Raw genomic sequence first — 21067 nt, forward strand, 5'->3', positions numbered from 1 at the left:
TTTGCATCGTAATGTAGACAGCTTTCCGCGGATATTGAAATTAAAAATTATAAAAAAGGTATTAATTTTATAATTTTTATTTCAATATTTGTGGAAATCTACATAATTTTACAGTATGGCTTAGAACCGGTTCTAATCCAGCGGATACTACTCGGTTTCGAAGCCATATTGGAAAAGATCTTTCTTGTTTATGAATATTAATCGTATGGATTGACATAAGACAGATTTGAAATTATTAATCATACATCTAATCATTACATTCTTGAATTTATAATATTGTTATGGAAGACAACATCCATAAAAGTGAAGATCAATACATCCGACTTAAGAGAAGCCAAGCATAATTATAAAAAAATGACGTTTGTACATGTAAGATTAAAGTACTTAAAATTTCAGGAATAGTACTCATAGTAGTCCTAGACATGCCTAATTGTCTTAGGAATTAAAATATAAAATCAATAGGATAATTCATGTCAAAATTCAATTCTTCGTTAACAAAACAGCAACAATCATTTCTTTCATCTAGACATACTGGCATTTTTACATATCCTTATAATAGAGTAACAGGATGTCTGTCTGTTTGTTTGTATGTTTGTACCGAAGGATCTCGTTAACCGCTGAGCCGATCGGGTTCTCCTTAACTGGTCAGCTTCTCATAGGTTCCTTGAAGGTGTATAACTATTTTGGGGGAGGGTACCACCACCCTACCAAGAAAAATAAAAAAAATCGAATTCTTTTTACGGAGAGACTTGAACGCAACAAAGATACTGATTAAATATTTGTAATAAAAAAACATTTAAAGTGCCAGTACAGGCATCTAGGATCTCGCTAACCGCTAAACCGATAGGGTTCTCCGTAACAGGGGAGCTTCTCATAGGTCCTGTGAAGGTTTATAACTAATTTTTGTGAGAGTACCACCACCCTCCCGAGAGAAATCGCCACTAGAAAAAAATCCCTTCCCAGAAAAAAAATTCCCCCAAAAAATGATAACTAAGGCATAATTAAAACAAAATTCATATATTATACTACTTAGGAAAGGTAGTGAAATGAGTGTTTATTTACTAATAATTTGAAAGTACTCCAATTTTATTTAATCAATTTTTGTTTACTTACCTCCGTTCAATGTAAGTTATTATAATAAAGAAGGCGTCTTAACTTTTATTTTTATAGCTAGTTTGTGTTTTTAGTAAGTAGTAGATGTAAAATTTTCCATAGAATTCAGATATGCAATTGTTTTTTTTTGTAGACCTCTTATTTTTAAAGTATTTAAATTTTATTGCAACATAAATAGTTATATAAAATAAATAAAATTAGAACATTGGCACCTTCTTAGCATAACCATAACCGCCAGTGGTGAGCCCGCTGTCAAAGCCGTACTGTCCGTAGCCGTTCAAAGAATGTCCAGGACCATAGAGACCTCCCCCATAGGGCCCATACCCACCTCCCCATCCACCTCCTAGGAAGTTTCCATTCCAGCTCCATGGGCCCCAACCATAGCCTCCATAACCACCACCATAGCCTCCCCATCCACCTCCATAGCCTCCCCATCCACCTCCATAGCCTCCATAGCCCCAGCCGACAGGAGCGTTAGTGCCACCCATACCTAGGCCACTATAGCCACCAAGACTTCCGTAGCCACCATAGTTACAGGAAGCCTGCTGAATGATACAGACAGAAGCTAAGATAAATGCAGCTTTCATGGTTATCAAAGTAAAACTGTCTATTTTTAAAGTAATTTAAGTTTTTTTATAAAAAATTAAGTAGGTTTTAAGGTACTAAGACGCAACAAAAAAAAGAAGAAGAAAATTGCCATTATGAACAAAAATAGTAAGATCTTTAATTTGACACTTTGCTTTTTTAATTCTGTTGAGTAATTATTGATAAAATCTATTTTTTTGAACCCACAAGAATACAAACTTTCAACTTAAATATATCATTACAGAGGCATAAGAAATAGGCGTTATATACAGGGGCATCCAAGCTTTTTTTTTGGGGGGGGGGTAAAAAATTTTAGGGGGGGGGGTAATTCGTGTTTGGGGGGGGTAAAATGGCGCGTGAAGCGCGCCGAAATTTTTTTTTACCCCCCCCAAAATTTTTACCCCAGGGGTAAAATTTGATTGGGGGTGGTAATTACCCCCCCTAAAGTCTGTTGGGGGGGGTAAATACTCCCCCCAAATCTGTTTGGGGGGGTAATTACCCCCCCCCCAAACTAATTTACCCCGGGGGTAAAATTTTTGGGGGGGGTAATTTAATTATGTAAAAAAAGCACCTACCTAATCTATTAAGTTAATAAGTACTATCCTATAACATAAAGTAGTAAGTAAGGTTTATTTGACTATAGCTTCAGATTTCATTACTTTTAATACTGAGTTCTCCTTTTTAGGAAAGCTTCACATAGATCCCATGATGGTTCCACACTATTATAGGTCAATCCTTTGAGTGGTTTTAGGCTATTTTTTCCTCCCTTTTTACCCTTTAGAAAACACGAGTTCTTAGATGCTAAGGGCGCCACTACTATTCAAATATATAGTAGTATCTCATTCTTTAGAACATAAAAATACAATAATTAACTCACTAACCAATGAACCAATATGATTATATTTTAAAGTGAAGCGTCTTATAGGTCCTGGTAAGTTTTATAACTAGTTTTGAGACACCCTGACATCCTCCCAAAAGAAATCGCCCATAGAAATTCTTTTTCATTATTTAAAGAAATATTTAATTTAGTTAGGTATCTATTTTATGGAATCTTCAGTGCTTTACAATTACATCATAGATCCCCCCCCCCAAAAAAAATTTTCAGTAAAATTTTTTTTTTAAGAACATTCAATTTGGGGGGGGGGTAAATACCCCCCCCCCAAAAAAAAATTTTTAAAGACAATTTATTTTGGGGGGGGTAATTACCCCCCCCAAAATGGTTTGGGGGGGGGGAAATACCCCTCCCAAAATCGTTAGGGGGTGTCTACGGCACCCCCAAGGTAGGGGTAATTTTTTTTTGGGGGGGGGGTATTGTTCAAAAAATTTTGGGGGTGCCAAATGGCCCATTACCCCTCCCCTTGGACGCCTATGGTTATATATATGTCTTAACCTCTTTTCGAGGAAGCTTTGTGTTTATCAAGTTCGAAATTAATTCCTTATCATTATCCTAGAATCAAGCGCAAATGTCGTCTTTTTTGACTTTCCTTTCATAAAGTGACACGGTATGGATTGTTTATATATTTTGATGCGCACGTTCGTTACTTTTGAATGAGATATGAGTGTGTGAAGATTTCGGAGAACAAAATTGGGCCTATCATTGGTCTCATAGTGCGTGAACGACCCTAGTATACCAGGGATTTGAAACCATAAGAACTTCAGGTAGAATTTGTTAATTTTATTAAGAAGAATGGTGTATAGGACGATTATATGTAGTTTTAAAAAGGCTTTAGCCAGCTAAGCATGAAACTTAATTATGATTAATATATGTTTTAGTTATTTTTTATGTGCCTTTATTTTTGCATTTAACAATGATTTATTAAACCAAATAATTTTCCTTTAAAGCCAAAGTTTCCAAAGATTCTTAACCGTAGAGAAAAATGATTTTAAAAAGCAATTAAGATTACGTGGTTATAAATAACTGGAATTATGAACTAATTGATTTTGTAATTTCAGGACTTTGAAATAATTTCATCAATAAATCTATAATCAAACCTGCTGTTGAAACTTGATGGTTCCTGGTATTGGGGGTTTGTATGTTCGCCAACAGATCTCGAGAACTTCCCGCTAATTCGGAAGTCATACTCAACCAAAGTGTCATGGTTGAGACAATTTCAAAGTATCTGATGAATAGGCGTTAGCATTCATCAAGAGATCAATAGCATCCAGTGATTTTTGATGCAATAAACTGTGACAATTTTTTCTGTGAAATAAGTACCTAGTGAATCAATATGCCACTAACCAAAAAGCAGAAAATTGAGCGAGCTATCGCTATTGGCAGTGAAAGGCTAGAGGTGTTTGACGAACAGTTAAAAGTGTTTTATGACAATCTAAAAGCCTGCCAAAGTTTTAGTTCATGTGAAAATGTGAATGTAAAATCAATTCGTGACATTTTTAGTGAGGTCAAGGACCAATCTGACCTAATAAAAAGTCTAAAACCTGCCGTGGAGACTAGTGAGCTGCGCGAGTTCAAGCGTGATTTGGATGAAGCTAGTGAGCAGAAAACTGTTGCAGATAAAGTCTATGCGTCGTTGGAGCAGTGTACAAAAATTCTGTACTGGCTTGACAATGATTCAGACGACGCGAGGTCAAGCACTGTCGCCAGGAACCTCGACGTCATTGAGAAGGTGAAGATGGACATGGGAGTGCTTAAAATTTCCGTAGAGTTGCGCCAAGAAGTACGTGATATGTACCGAAGGCTTAGAGAGATGGAACGTCGTTCATCTAACTTGGATGAGAGTGGGACACCTGCCATGCTCTCCAGAAGTATGTCTGCCGTGGATATTCGGAGTTCCAACCCGCAGTATGGGCGCTGGGACAACAGTTTGCTGCCGTCCTTCGACGGTACTGACACGGATTACCCAAACTTTAAACAGGTCTTTAAGGATCTATGCTCTGGTTACGGATTTGCTGACCAGAGGTTAAGTCTGATGTTGTGTATGGAGAAGGTGATAACCAACCCGGAACTACGCAAGCAAGTGTCAGCGATTAGAGATCATAATGAACAATGGTCGTTTCTCGATCAGATGTTTTTATCAAACACTCGCCGGTTCATGAGGATTTTAACTAAGCTGAACAAGATGAAACCTGTAGATAAACCTGTGGACGTGGTTAGTGCAATTGCTACCTTCAAGAGCATGATGCAGGAAGTAGAAACCATCGTTGGTTCTGCAGCTAAGGATTACAACCACCTAACTCTTATTCATATTTTTAAAGACAAGTGCCCTGAAAATTTGAGAGAGAAAATTATGATGGAGCTAGGTAGCATGAACCAACCAAACATCCAGAAGATTGTAGAACTGCTGGAGAGGACCAGAGGAGCAATGTTGGCCGGTGATATGTCCTATGACACTAGCGCCGGCAAGAGAAATCGTGACAGAGCTGCCGCCGCGCAAGTATCTGGCCGCAGCGACAATAAGAATGGAAAGGCTGGAAAGGACAAGGCTTCCAAGTGGAACAGTGCATGTCCTGTGGAGAGCTGCAAGGAGAAACACCCGATTTTCCGTTGCTCCACGTTTAAGAAGATGGATGTGGTTGACCGAAAGAAAGTTGTCCAGCAGAAGAAGTTATGTGAACTCTGCCTGTGTGACGGCCATGCTGCTGACAAGTGTAATAAATCGGATAAGCTTGGTGTTTGTGGCACCAATAATTGCGACAGATATCATTCTAGGTTGCTCCATGAGGCTAGTGCTGGTGTGAATACAGTCTACAAGACAAGTTCTGCACCCAGCCCCTGTACCTTCTTACTTCAGTTAGTTCCTGTTGTAGCACCTGGCGGCGGCACCTGCCACGCCACTGTCATGTTTGACTCTGGTGCAAATTTGCCACTTGTGTCTGAGAAGTTATCCAACAAGTTGAAGCTGAAATCTACCGGCAGATATACAACTATTTCTGTAGCTGACGGCAGTGAGTCTTCCTGCCGCAATGTTGTGTTTTATCTGAAGGATAGGGACGGTAATTTGAGGGAGTTTGAGGCAGCTGTCATGCCTACCCTCGGCGGGGCCAACGAGATGCGCTCGGTCCACCCCGAAACTGCCGCCGAGATATTTAAAATGCCGCCAGAAAGATTTACATATATTAGTGGAGGCTTAGATATCATCATTGGAAATACACATCCTGACGTGTTTCCATCAACCTACCAGAAAGTGGGCCAGTCTATGTTGTGGCGAACCATTTTTGGTAGTGGTTTTATCTGTACGAGTGCTGACGGTGGAGCTGGAGATCAAAAGTCGGCATATAAGGCTGTCAGTGTCAGTGGAGGCACCTTGCCAGACTTTCTGACGTCTGAATCGTTTGGCGTACAGCCGCAGGCACTTTGTCCAGGATGTACTGCCTGTCAAGAGTGCAAGGCTATGGCCGACGGCACTACCTGGGACCAGCGTGAGAGGCAGAGGATAATTGAGGCAGGTTTAACACTAGACTTGCAGTCCAACAAGTGGACAGGTCAATATGCTTATATTGAAGATCCTCACACTTTACCCTACAATGAGAGTTTAGCCCGCAAAATTGCTGAAAAGGATCGTGCCAAGATGGTCAAGGAAGGTACCTATGGAATGTATGTGGAGGTATTCAACGACGCCATATCCAGAGGCGTGTTTAAAAAAGCCACGCCTGAAGAATTGCAGTATGAAGGGCCTAAGTCTTGTTCATCAATAGTGGTTGCTTTCAAGGAGGATTCAAGTTCCACACCCATGAGATTGTGTGCAAATAGTTCTCTGACGTTCAAAGGTACCAGTTTTAATAACATAATGCTGGGAGGTCCGCCGCCAATGCAGAAGATTTTTTATCATTTGTTGCTTTTCCGCGGTTACAAGGTTGGTTTAACCGCGGATATTTCCAAGTTTTATAACTCCATCCTGGCCACAGAGTTCGACAGCCAGATGAAGAGAGTTTTATTTTCCCCGACGCCAGACGGTCCACTTGAAATTTACCTGACTAAAGTTGTGAATTTTGGCGAGTTGGCTGCGGGAAATTTGGCAGTTACAGCCCTGAAGTTGACGTCCCGCCTGTTCGGCGGAAAGAGTGAAGCAGAGGTCAAGGAGATGTATGGAGAGGGGCAGATAAACGGTAGTGAAATTGTTGCTAAACCTGAATTATGGAAGGAGCCACAAATACCTACCTACCCTGATGAGGATTTCAAGTTACCTCAGATTCCAGTTGCAGTCAAGCTTGAGAAGCACAGCTTCATAGATGACGTTATTTCGGGAGCAGGATCGGTGCCAGAAGCCAAGGAGATGATGAAAGAAGCCGACAGAATTATCGGCAAAGGTAGTTTTTCCTTCAAACAAGTCATTTATTCTGGAGATGATTGCCAGCCAACCAAGGTTCTTGGGCTGATATGGAAGCCAGCCACCGATGTGTTATCCATCGCCACAAGAGTCAACCAAGATGGTAAAGTCAAGGGAAAGAAGGTGAAAGAGGATGCTGATTTGTACAACCTCCAGGACGCCTTGGACGAGAATCTGACAAAGAAGATGGTCCACAGGTTCGCCGCCCAGACCTTCGACCCGATCGGGCTTTGCAGCCCTATTCTGTTGAGAATTAAACTTGTCCTGCGGAAAACATGTTTGCTGAATTTGGGCTGGCAAGATTTCATTCCAAAAAGTCTACGGGATGAACTTGTTAAGTCGCTGGAGGACAGAGCTGAGGTCGCTAAATTGGAGTTTGACCGTTGTGTGGTCCCGGAGGAACCAACTGGCCTTCCATCCTTGATGATGTTTTCGGATGGGTCATCAGAGGCTTATGCATGTATGGCATATTTGAGGTGGCCAACTAGACAAGGATTTGAAACGTTTCTGCTAGCCACCAAGTCAAGAGTTGCGCCGGTCAAGTGTGAATCAATTCCACGCCTTGAATTGATGGGTTGCCAGATGTCCACAAGGTTGTCAAAGTCCATCAGAGATGCCCTGCCCTTTGATGTTATCAGAGTGATGTACTTTACTGATTCATCGTGTGTTTTATCACAAATAGTTTCCAACAGTGCTATGTTGAACACATTTAATTCTCATCGCATTGGACACACAATGTTGCAGATTTGGGCACCAGAAGCACCTGCAAGGTATCAGATTTGGGACCAGGTTCCAGGTACAGATTGGGCCCAGAATGGTTGCGCCAGGATGAAAGTGCGTGGCCGGTGAAAACTGCCGAACAAGTCAAGCAGGATTTACCACCAGAGGAGTTGAATACCAAAATGGTTAAGTTATGTTCAATGAAAGTTGCCGGAGAAGCCGCTGAAGATGTCTTTAGGTTTAAGCACAGGAGATCATTTGGACAGGCCAAACGTATTATGGCAGCTGTCCTGCAAGTAGCGAACACCTGGTTGAAGAAGCTAAAGAGCAGACAAGAAGGTAAGACTACAGCCGCTGGTAGTCATGTAGCAGCCGCAGATTCTGTGTACAAGCCGTCTTTGTACAATTTTATGGCGGCGGCGGAACTTTTCATTGTGTCATGTAGCCAACAGGATGAGTGGATAAATGACGCTAAAGGCAATTATGCGTCATTGAATCCATTAGTGCATGAAGTATCATTGACCTGGCCTGTCGTTGGTCCCGGAGGAAATTATGTGACCAGGGAGATGAGAATTCTTAAAATGGTTGGTCGTGGAGAGCCCGTCATTGACGCCATTACTGGTGGCCGTAAAATGATATTTGAAGACATGCCAGGTTTAATAATTTTGGAGCCTGGTAATTGGTTAGCTGCTGTTTTTATGAGAGAAGCGCATGTTGAGCTTCAATCTGGTGTCCGTGGAACTTTAGCTGAGAGCCGCCGTTGGTGCTGGATTGTGAAGGCAAGGAGGTTGTCCATCATGGAAGTGAAGAAGTGTTGGCCCTGCAGTGTTGAGAGGGCCAAGGAATGTCGTACTACCATGAAGGATGTGTTACCTGACAAGTTGGTCCCGAGCAGGCCTTTTGAAGCTGTGCAAGTCGACCTGATGGGTCCGCTGGTTACGAGGAGAGCTGCCGCCAAAACGAGGAGTCAGACAGCAACGAAGAAGGTGTGGGTGTTCGTGGTGGTCTGCAGGTTCTCAGGGGCGTTATGGTTAGATGCCTTGGAAAAGTATGATACCAGCAGTATCCTGTTGTCCCTGCGCAAGTTGGAGGCTGTTCATTGTCTGCCGAAGGTCATAGTAAGCGACATGGGCACACAATTATCCGGTGCTCGCAAGGTTTTAGAGCAGAAGTTGGGCAGCCAGGTAGAGTTTTCTTGGTCTCAGATCCCGGCCCGAGCCCACCATTTTATTGGGCAAGCTGAGAAAATGGTGGGATTAACCAAGAGATTGCTGTCCAAGAAGTTGGTGAATAGTTCTGTTAATTTCAACGAGCTCCTGGTGCTGTTGGCAGAGGTTAGCAAGTTGATGAATAGCAGACCATTGACGATAGAAGCTGCGAACGACGTGGAGAATTGGCGGCTGATTACCCCTGGCCAGCTGCTGGGAAATGTTGACCGCCAGCCGTTGTGCAATGTGGCGATGAAACCGGAGGACCAAATTACCTCCAGGTTGAAGTTGTTAGAAGATTTGTCTGCCCAGTTTTGGACTGCCTACCGCCAGGAGATTCTACCGAAGATATTACGGATGTCCAAGTGGAAGGATGAGATGGCGGAGCCACTAGCCGACGGAGATATAGTTCTGGTTACGAGTACCAATCCGCTGATGAGATGTTTGCGGATGGGCCGAGTGACAAGGATTGAGGATGGGAGAAAGACTGCAAGAGTCTTGTTCAGGCTGTCAGATAAATCTCCCCTGGAAGAACATGCTGTATCAGTCAGGCAGTTGTTAAAAATTATGATTAATAATTGATTCTTATTTTATGGAAATTGAGATTTTTTTTAGTAAAAAGCCACATTTTCATATGCCTATTTTATGCCTAAAATAAGAATCAAATGAAATGCGATTAATTTTTATTCTATTTCATATGCTCAAATTTAATTTTATTGAGTTTAATTTCTTTTCAAAAGTACAATTCATTATAAAACTTACCTGAAAAGTTTACCAAAAAGAATAAATGTGTCGAGGTTGCGTGATTCGATATTTATTCTAAGAAAAAAATCAAGTATTTTTTTTAGCAGATTTTTTAAAAAAAATTATATATGAATTTCAATCAAGTAAAACATTTTATTCAGATCAAGGAATGATTGAAAATTCATATTTAAGGTCTCATATTTTTTTTACAAAGAAAAATTGGTATTTTTTTTCATAATTCCGATGAAAATTCTAACGAAGATATTATTATTTTGCTATTCTTTAAGTATTAAAAAGTTTTATTGTTGATTAAGATAGTACAGTTCTTATTCATTAAGTTTGAAAAACTTTCTGCCCAAGGATTTTGAAATATTTTTTCTTACTACTCTTTTTGATGCTTAACAAATTTAATTTTAAGTACCTATAAATCTTAATTTTCTTGTCTAAGATTTATTTCGTTTTATTTTACCATTATTGTTTACATTTCAACCTGATTTCGTAGGTACTTATTGATTTATTAATAATGATTTATTACCTACTAGCGGCTTCGCCCCTAGCCTCTAGGGGCTTCGCCCTATGAAGTAATGGGAAGTCAACCCTCCTTATAGAAATATTCAAAAAAATTATTCTTTGTTAAATTACTCTGTGGTAAAATAAAACCCAGGTTGTGCGTTTTGTGCACAAAAATTTCAATTTGTACAAATTAAACCCAGGTTGTTTGCTGGATACACAAAAATTTCAATTTGTACAAATTAAACCCAGGTTGTTCGCATACACAAAAATTAAAATTTGTAAAAAAAAAATATTTAAAATTTTTTTTTTTGGGAGGAGGGGGGGGGTTCATGGGGGCTTCGCCCCATGATGCAGTGGGGTTCCCCCACCCCAATTAGTGGTTTTTGTTTACAAAAGTAAAAAAAATAAAAAATTTGGAAGTTGGGAATTTTTTATTTTTGGGGGGATGGGGTGTCCCACCCCCCAAGAAAATAGCTTAAAACCACCAAAGGACCAGTAGGTATATTCCCAGAAGGGTAGAGCCCAATTTGTTCAGCAGTTACCGAGATTTTACAAAAAATGTAAAAAAAAAAAATTTTGGGGGGTGGGTTTTTTTAGTTTTTGGGGGGTTGGGGGTGTCTCACCCCCCAAGAAAATAGCTTAAAACCACCACAGGACCAATAGGTATATACCCTGAAGAGTAGAATCCGATCGGTTCAGTGGTTACCAAGATCTTAAGGGACAGACAGACAGACAGACGGACAGACGGACAGACGGACAGACATCAAGCTACTTTGTATTATAGATTGATTATGAAATGATTATTATTTAGTATAAGTTGTTGTATTTACAACATCATGATTAATAGGATTATCCACTTTAGGATTTGTGTATGTGATCTTGTGAGTGTCATGTGCATGGAATGTTGTATGGTACAAACCAATCCCCATCCTTCTATCCTAAGTTTAGTTTAGTTTAGTTCAGAGAGTCGGGCTGAGAACACGCATTTTGCAAGCTCTCCCCCGCCCTACCCCATGTGTTAAGCTCAGTTCTACCTTCCCCCTCTCTCTCAACTAGTTCCCCTCTCCCCACTGCCCGTGGTCACTCCGCAGTTGGAGGAAAGGGAAGACACTGTAGCCAGAGGGCACCTCGTATTTAGGCCTGGCAATGTGTATGTGTTAACGTATCGGTCAATTGTTAGCACAAAAAAGTGAAAATAAAACATTAATGAATTAAAAATTTTTTTAAACTTATGTGTAACCTAATCGCTTTAATTTAATGAACAATTTTTGGTGAAAACACTCTCAAAATTTTTTTAATAATTTATCGGTCTGGCAACATTTTACCGGCACAAAGTACTCCCGACAAATAAGCTCTCCCATTGGCTAACATTTTTTCGCGTCCCACCATTGGTCAGCTGACCCACACTCACTCAGCACCCTCGGATCCGCCATCTTCACTTCATCATGGCCTGTAGTACGTGTGACAACCCAGAATATTGGTCAAAATTTAAAACAAATTTGGACGCTGCTTTGGATGTTAAGTTTAAAGAATACGATGCGAATATAGCTAAGGTAAGGGATGAGCTTATTCATAGTACTTTTGCCAGTCATAAAACCGAAATAAACGATATTAAATTGAGAGTCTCAGATTTAAATGTTAAAATTCAATCTATCGAAGGTATAGAAAATTTCGTAGATGCTAAATCTGTTGCAAGTGAACAAAAAGCGATTAGGACCACGATTACACAACAAAAAGACTATCTAAACTCTGTCGAATCGTCGAGAGAAAATTTCGTCAAATTTCAACTTCTACAAAACTCGATAAGAGAGCAAAGGTGCCGCGATTGGAGTTGTAGAATAGTGAATTTTCAGCAGCCGTGGAGCCGTGAAAATATTACAGAGTATATCATATTTAGAAACATTATAAGGCCCACCCTTGAAGCCGCTCTTAAACGTGGGGAATTAGAATATATTCCCTCACATTTTTGTGATATCGTCGAGCGTGCCCATATGCTCCCATATACAAAGGGCCAGATCCCCGTTTTTATTTTTCGTTTTATGTCTAGATCCTACCTCGACGCGTGGATGAACAATAAGAAGGCTGTGCTTGACCGTTACAACGCCGAGATCAAGAGGTTCAATCCCAGGAACAACGCGTCACCGGTCCCGTTCTTCCCCAATAGGTTAGTCCAGGCGAAGCAAGATATGTCCGACCTCAACAGGAAGACCATGACCTTTGTATATGCCACAAACCAGATTTCGAGGGCCAAAGTCGCTGGCCAACATGTCCAATTCCAGCTCAAGAACGGCAGCCGCTGGATACGCTGCCTTAACCCATTTGGCAAAGACCTGAAGGAAATGGCCCAACCCATACCTGGAAGCGAGGATTTTTTTCTGTCGGAGGCACCGCCTATCCTTTGTTTCAACAAGCTAGCGCCTGAGGAAAGGAAAACATTCTTCTCGAATCAGGCTGATTTAACAGAGGATGACTTCCCAAGGCAGTTTAGTACGATCACAGCCCACCCTTCCAGCACGGTTCAACATAATTTAACGTCTGCCCCTGCCCCAGTTCTTGGGGACCTGGCTGTGTTTCCTCCCATAGGCTCTGCCGCAACCGTCGCAACCGCCGCACCTAGTGCACATACAGCCGTTGCACCAGCCGCACAGCCCACACAGTCAGTACCTGCCGCCGTCGCATCCGCCGCCGCCGCTGCCGCTGATTTCACTGCCGCACCTGCCGCCGCGCTCACCGCCGCACCTGCCGCCGTGACCGCCGCCGCATCTGCCGCCACGTCTGCCGCACTTGCCGCCGTGTCTGTCGCCGTACCTGCAGCATCCATTGCCGCACCTACCGCCACACACACCGCCGCACTTGCCGCCACGTCTGCCGCATCTGCCGCATCTACACCTGTCGTTGACTCAGCACCTTCTGATCCTGTTGCCATGAAGGCATCTACACCTGTCGTTGACTCAGCACCTTCTGATCCTGTGGCCACGAGGGCCAAAGCTAGAGACACCGCCAACAAAGCTAAGCAAAGCAAAGCAACAAAGGCGGTAATCACAACATGAAGATAAGTATCTTATACGACGAAAAAGGTACCTAACAAAAAACACTCAGCTTAGTTATTATTATTATTGTCATCATTTTCAAAATCATTTTCAAAATGATTTATTTCGAAAAATTGAATGCTTTGTATCCACGTGAACTCTATAATATTATAATATTATTACTATATATTACCTAAGTTGTTAGAACGCCCACATCGCATAATAATTTCAATCTATTTTTCTTTTCTGCTGATTAACATATAAAATACATGGAACTTGTATGAAAATGAGTAGGGGGAACTAAACTAGCTTTAAATGTGTTGCCACCCCCAACACACACATAAACTAAACGCTATCGGAATAACCATAGTAAATATGGTAATTTTTTTCGCTTTAACGATAATATATTGTATATTAACTATTTTTATTTGTCCACTAATATCTACTGTGTTTCAGATGTCCATACTTGATGTTAAGACGATTCCTCCTGCGGTGCTCCTGGACCAGCTCTGCTATGACAAACCTCCCTAATGATCAGATTAACCAGGATTACGGTAACTTAAACGATAACATTGGTCTAAATCTTATGAATCCGATTTACGGCGACTACTTTAACGATTTCGAGAATGAATTCGGAATAAATTGCGTTTTTTCAAGTGAACAAGGTATCGTACAGAAACTGAAAACATTCAATGAAAACCTTCTCAATATCTTTAGTATTAATTGTCAGTCATTACATTCTAAATACAATGATATTGTCTCCACTGTAGACTTCTTTAGGCAACATGATATCCACTTAAATGTTCTGTGTTTTCAAGAATTATGGCTAAATAAGGATGTAAATATGGATTGCTATGGGATTAATAATTACGATTGGCATGTTAAACTCCGCACAAAAAATAGGGGGGGAGGGGTAGGTATTCTAGTAAGCAAATATTATAAAGTAGATAAACTATTTGATAAGTTTTCATTTAAAGAAAATATTCTTGAATCTATTTGCTTAAAAATTTCCCACAATGGACTAAAGTTTTGCTTACTAAACTGCTATCGGCCACCCAATCAGAATAATGCTGAAATAGAAGAATTTTTTGAACTTTTTTTAGACCTGATTGATAGAATAGCAGCTCTAAGCATACCATATTTCATTGTAGGAGATTTCAATTTTGACCTTTTCAAAATAAATAATATAAATAGCAACTCCATGAGAATTATTGAGTCTTTTTCTTTTAACGGTATCATAAATACTGTTACCAGAGCTACTAGAGTAACTAGAACCACAGCAACCCTTCTTGATTTATTCGGGGTAGGTAACTTTATTCAAAACCTAATGTCTTCCTTTGTTTTAACATCAAAAATCTCCGATCACTTGCCAATTATTAATTCATTCCGAATAGACAAAGTAAATAAACCCAAACCTCCAGATTTCTTTGAAAAAAGAGAATTGAATGATGAAAACTTTGATGCCTTAAACTATGCACTCTACCACACTAACTGGAATCACGTTTTAAGTCAAGACAACACAAACATTGCTTATGATAACTTTATTTCAACCTTTTTGAGACTTTATAATGAAAAGTGTCCAGTTAGAAAAAAACGAAAAAACAAACGTACCCAGCCCCAGCAGCCTTTCATGTCAGATTATTTATTGCGTTGTAGATTGCATAGAGATATTTTGTACAGCAACTTTTTAAAAGACAAAACAATTGAAAATGAAAGTATTTACAATGTCTATAGGAATAATTACAATAGGCAAGTGAGAAGAGCAAAGATTGATTACTACAGAAAACAAATAAGAGATGCAAACGGGGATGGGAAAAAACTCTGGAAAACCCTAAAGGAAGTCATTGGGTTTAGTAAATCTTCCCCTGAGTGCACATACCTTCAAGTAGGCCCAAACAAAATTGAAAATGACCAAGAAATAGCTAACGAATTTAATCGTTATTTTAGTCAGATTGGGTCTTCCCTAAGGCCTGAAATTCCTTCCACCCCCAAAAACTTTTTTGAATATTTACCACCCCCATGTCAAGATTCCCTCTTCTTTGAGCCATTGTACCCCTTCAAGGTTATTAATATCATTCGTAGTATTAAACCTAAGCGTTCCACAGACATAAATGATGTCTCGATGTATGTTCTGTCTCGCTGTGCTGATACCATTGCCACTCCCTTAACACATGTCTATAATTTATCACTTCAAAATGGCACTTTTCCTGAAAAAATGAAAACTTCCAAAATAGTTGTCCTTCACAAATCAGGTTCACTCAGCGAGGCAGATAATCATCGAGGAATTTCACTCATTGACAACTTTTCCAAACCTATTGAAAAATATGTCTGTGATACGCTGGTTAAGTTCTTAGAAGATCGGTCCTTTTTTAGCAATCGCCAGTTTGGCTTTATGAAAGGGATCTCAACCTTTCACAATGTATTGAACTTAAGCACATTGATCACCCAAGCACTCAGTCGAGACACTTCCTGTATGGCCATATTTTTGGACATAAGGAAGTGTTTCGACATGATAAATAGGGACATCCTTTTTAGCAAACTGGAGAATTCAGGGATAAGGGGGGTTGCACTTGAGTGGTTCCGTAGTTACTATGCAAATAGAAAGCAGCGTGTATTTTTTAAGGGCCTTTTTTCCTCTACAATTGAATTCATTATCATTGGCGTACTCCAGGGGTCAGTCCTGGGACCAATTCTTTTTTTAATTTTTATCAATGACCTTGTTTCATGCAGTGAAGAGATCCTAATCAATCTCTTTGCTGATGACGCAGTGGGCTTCATTGAAAAGCAGAATATTATTCAATTGATTAACCTTGCAAAGGAGCTTGTCCCCAGACTGACCCAATGGTACAATGCCAATAAACTTCTCATTCACCCCCGCAAGACCAAATGTATGGTCTTTTCCTCCCCCCGTGAGATACTCACCCCCGCTGAGCTCGCCGCTAAGACCAACTTTGAAGTCTATGTAAACATGAATAATCATAATGAAAATGATGAGTCAAAAATCACTAAGTTGGATCTTGTGAGCGGTACCAATGAGGGTAGTATCAAACACTTGGGAATTCAATTAGACGAGAAAATGAAGTTTTCTTATCATCTTGAAAAAGTCTATAGCAAAGTCTCTAAAATAATTTATAGTATGAAAGTAATGCGTCATTTGTTGGACAAGAAACACTTAAAGCTACTCTATTCTTCTTATATTAAGTCGAATATCGAATATTGTTGTCTCCTGTTCACTGCCTGTCCTATGTATCTGTTAGCACCAATCATTAAGTTGCAGAAGCAGGCCATTAGAATAATCGAAAATTTGCCAAGCAGAGCTCACACAGCTGAATTCTTTAAATCTAATGGCATACTTCCGTTTAACCTGTTAATTGAATTCAATGTTTGTAAATTTATGCACGCCTATAAATTAGGCAATTTTCCCAAAATCTTTGAAAACACCTGGAATTTTGTTCAAGACAGACATACGTATGGCACTAGGAACAGGAACAACTTTGCTTACGAACCGGGCACCAATAGAAACTTTCTCCTGCACGCCCCTCTTAACTCTTTCCCAACTATATTCAACAACCTTCCACTTGAAATTAAACTAATTGATAATAAAAATACTTTTAAGAAAAAATGTTTTACTTATTACCTAAACAAGATTGAGTTTTAAAAAGCAAATATTTTATTTTTTTTCTCTTCCTTTACAACCTTCCACTTGAAATTAAACTAATTGATAATAAAAATATCAAGAAAAATGTTTTACTTATTACCTAAATAAGATCGAGTTTTAAAAAGCAAATATTTTATTTTTTTCTCTTCCTTACTTAACAATTTTTGTTCTAACTAAGTTTCTATCCGTATTTTTAGCCCTCGACTTTCTGTAAGCATTTAATTTCTTTATTAAAAATCAATAAAACAGCATTTCTTTAACCTCAAATCTCAACGAATAGGTTCCGTAGGAACCGACACACATACCTATGTATAGAGTAGCTTGGCATAGTTTGTTTCTTATCCATTTTATTTATTTTACATTTTATATCTTGACTTTGACTTCTTCCATTATATTATATATTTTTATCAAGCAGCTAACGAATCGCGCAACCTCTACCTCTATCTATCTAATAAAAAATAACAAAGTTTTTTTAGAATTTTGACCGAAAATATATTTATTCATTTAAATTTAGATATCAAAAATTTTGTAATGACTATCGCTGACTGGTTAAGCTCATGTTGTGGGCATAGCCATCTACTCGTCGTAGTCGCTGGAGTCGCCGATGTCGTCGGGTTCCTGTTGGAGGAGCTCCTCCACAAGGTCCTGCTGGACGGTGACCAGGCGGTCCATTGCGGCGATGGAATCCATGTTAGCCTGGAAGGAGCGGGCGTACGTGGGCATTACTGATATTAACCTCACGACTAACCCATAGTTGGAATACATCATGCGGAGGATCTCCTCATCGATGGCGTCGTTGCGGAATCTCCTCCACATCAACATGTCGCCCTCGTGCACAACGCCCAACAACCTCCTCTTGACCATAAACCAGAGGTCCAGACAGCGCCTGTCTACCCCCGGAAATGGGAGTAGATCAGGCACTGCCGCGAGGTTCAGCAGCTGCTGGACGCCGTGCACGGGTACAGGATCATCGACTTCATCGCTAGAATTGAGCATAGCGATGAGCTCCTGCACCTGGTCATGGAGGGGAACATTTTCCTCACCTCCAGCCTCCTCCGGAACTTCCGGCGCCCCATCTGGTAAAGCACCTTGGCCTTGTCCTACTTCCTCTTCTTGATCTGACATCTTGGAGACAATTGAAATTTGACCTTACCTACCCCATATTTATACCCCCCTTGTGTTTTAATACCATGCATTATGCAATCTTAATTTTAACTTATTAATTAGTAAATAACTTTCCCCACTTCCGATTTCCCGCGTATTTCCTCTATGCTTTACAACCAATTGTCTCCCTCCCGCCCCTTTTTTCCTTTATTATACTGTGCTTTACCGGAAAACCACTCTTCCCCCCGCCCCCTACTTTTTCTCCCCCCCTAGCATATACCAAACGATAAGCGCCGCTCTGTCTGTCTGGCTGGTAGCCACGACCGCGCACAAACCACTCACCACGCCCCATTTTCTCCCCCTCGTTTTTCCTCCCTTCCTCCCCCATACCTGTTCCATTCCTTGACCCATCTCCCTTATTCTAACTAGTCTCTCACTTCATCAACTTACATTTCTTATCCTTACTTTTTTATGCTAATACTAAATTAATCCATAGCAAAATATTAATTAACAGACATCCTATTACTTTATACATCTTTCAAATAAAAAAATAAAAAATTCATAGCAAGATATCTAGGATTTATTAAAAAACAAATCAATGAATTTATGGTAAATTATTTTTAAAATTATATTTAGCTACTTTTTTTTTTAAAACTAAACTGTATTATTTATTCCTCATTTTGCAGATTTTTTCTGTTGATTCATTGTTGATTTTTGTGAACGTCTTGCGGATATTTCCGCGGTTGTTTTTGCGGATGTTTTGCGGATATCTTGTATATAAAGTCGTATAGAACTTGACCATAACTGGTCCAGACCGGAAATGGCCAACTTCTGGAGCTATAGTTGGAGACAAGCCCCCTCTTGTGCAGTTATTCGCTCAGCAATTTCACCCAATTTAGTTTCATGATATTCCATATCCTTGTTTGGGTTGTATAGTGTGAGTGCCAACTCGGTTTCTAAATAACCCTGTTGGTATAGTAGACGGGCTACCTCACGACGTACTTCCTCACTGACATTGTCACCATTAACTATATTGAGAAGTCGTTGATATGTTATTGTCAATCTATTGCGTAACGGCTGCCACATTTGTTGGTATTCTTCCTCTCCGAACATTTTCGTGCCTAAACAACAGTAAGATTTAAACTCCACTAAAGCAAAGCTATAACCAAATTGTGCGCGCACTAGCACGCCACAGACTTTTTTTCATGACCCACTTTCACCCTTTACTTTCAAAAAAGAGTGAGATCAACGTTTTCGAGCACAAACCACTCTCCCCTCTCCTTCCCTCACCTCACCCTCCCCCATATTGTTGCCCCATTCACAGCCACGCTGTGACCAGTTCTCAAAACATAAAAATCAGATTCCGGAGGAATCGAACTTTACATATTTAGGGACACACTCCCATTATCAAAAAACCAAAATCAGATTCCGTAGGAATCGCACATGACCTATTCTTTATTCTGTACAATAGTACAATTGTACATCATAGGATTATTATATCCATTCTCAAGAAATAAAAATCAGATTCCGTAGGAATCGAAACCAACCATTACACCTTGTTCACTTAAGTACATGATACGATTATATATTAGGATATCTTATTCATTTTTTGGATTTTTGGATTTTTGGATTAGACCAAGTGTTATCGCGAGATTTGCCGTTATCCTGTAATTATTGGTGTGGAGATGTCCTTAGACCCGGACAAAACTCCACTCTATAATGAAAATAATTTGTTATAAAGGAAACTGTCTATGTAGAGCTGAAAAGGGATCACAACGGGAATAGCGACTCCTAGTGGAGGTTTTGGTTCCTTAATTGTTCCGAATTTACGCTTGGAGAAGTTGCAACTGATAGTAGGAGGATGTCTGAAATACACAGCAAGATATTTTATTCTTTCATTGTTAAGATTATTATTTATTTGCACATAAACATTGTATCGGCTTAGCAAGCGTCAAAGTACACCAGTGGCTCCACAACCCTTAAAGGGTTATGCTAACTATCTGGTACAATGTTGCATGGAATTTTTATTGTAAAATGTTATCTTCATCTTATTCGAACTGGCCTGGTAACTAGGTGGAGACGAAGTTCGGCCAATTCCATGCTAGGTACTTAATAATAGTTATTATGTATATCATTATATTATTATCAAACCTGCATCAAACATAACAAACCAGAAGAATCAAACAAATCAAAGCATAGTAACATAGTGTATGATATATATCTAATAAAATATGTTGTACCTTTGAGGAAAATAAATCTTATCTTAAATAAATCTTATCTTATCTTATCTTATCTAAATGTGAGGTATTATGAGTCCTAGTGAGGAGTATAACATTGTGTATGCATTTCACGGGGTTTCATTTAGTTAGGAGCAAAAATTGTCACGGTTTTCGGGATGTGGCCATTCTCATGTGATTATGGTGAGTTGAGTTTAGTGAGAAATGTTGCTAGTGCTCAGCGCAAAAAAACCTTGAATCTCGTTAAGGAAGTTAATTTGACTTTCAAACGGGGGGTGTGTCTTAACCTCTTTTCGAGGAAGCTTTGTGTTTATCAAGTTCGAAATTAATTCCTTATCATTATCCTAGAATCAAGCGCAAATGTCGTCTTTTTTGACTTTCCTTTCATAAAGTGACGCGGTATGGATTGTTTATATATTTTGATGCGCACGTTCGTTACTTTTGAATGAGATATGAGTGTGTGAAGATTTCGGAGAACAAAATTTGGCCTATCATTGGTCTCATAGTGCGTGAACGACCCTAGTATACCAGGGATTTGAAACCATAAGAACTTCAGGTAGAATTTGTTAATTTTATTAAGAAGAATGGTGTATAGGACGATTATATGTAGTTTTAAAAAGGCTTTAGCCAGCTAAGCATGAAACTTAATTATGATTAATATATGTTTTAGTTATTTTTTATGTGCCTTTATTTTTGCATTTAACAATGATTTATTAAACCAAATAATTTTCCTTTAAAGCCAAAGTTTCCAAAGATTCTTAACCGTAGAGAAAAATGATTTTAAAAAGCAATTAAGATTACGTGGTTATAAATAACTGGAATTATGAACTAATTGATTTTGTAATTTCAGGACTTTGAAACAATTTCATCA

At 39.6% G+C, this 21067-nt stretch overlaps 2 protein-coding genes across 2 annotated transcripts; one reads left to right on the forward strand and one right to left on the reverse strand.

Moving 5' to 3' along the window:
- Positions 1-1251: 1251 nt before the first annotated feature.
- On the reverse strand, positions 1252-1718 carry LOC145334614 (uncharacterized). The gene has a single exon (XM_080180144.1). It carries the CDS (start codon positions 1698-1700, stop codon positions 1311-1313), a length of 390 nt encoding a protein of 129 aa, XP_080036270.1. The 5' UTR covers positions 1701-1718; the 3' UTR covers positions 1252-1310.
- Positions 1719-11116: 9398 nt separating this feature from the next.
- LOC145333284 (uncharacterized) lies at positions 11117-13728 on the forward strand. Its single transcript, XM_080178413.1, has 3 exons — positions 11117-11721; positions 12216-13203; positions 13654-13728. Exons 2-3 carry the CDS (start codon positions 12235-12237, stop codon positions 13726-13728), a joined length of 1044 nt encoding a protein of 347 aa, XP_080034539.1. The 5' UTR covers positions 11117-11721; positions 12216-12234.
- Positions 13729-21067: the final 7339 nt, after the last annotated feature.

This window comes from Acartia tonsa, chromosome 12, assembly GCF_053477335.1.
Source record: "Acartia tonsa isolate MP-2025a chromosome 12, ASM5347733v1, whole genome shotgun sequence".
In the NCBI taxonomy this organism is placed as follows: domain Eukaryota; kingdom Metazoa; phylum Arthropoda; class Copepoda; order Calanoida; family Acartiidae; genus Acartia; species Acartia tonsa.

Excerpts from the sequence above, each read along its gene's own strand:
- LOC145333284 (XM_080178413.1), top strand. The coding sequence starts at position 12,235 with ATGAACAATAAGAAGGCTGTGCTTGACCGTTACAACGCCGAGATCAAG. Across the intron at positions 13,204-13,653 it reads AAAGCAAAGCAACAAAGGCG|ATGTCCATACTTGATGTTAA; the intron begins GTAATCACAACA and ends ACTGTGTTTCAG.
- LOC145334614 (XM_080180144.1), bottom strand. The coding sequence starts at position 1,700 with ATGAAAGCTGCATTTATCTTAGCTTCTGTCTGTATCATTCAGCAGGCT.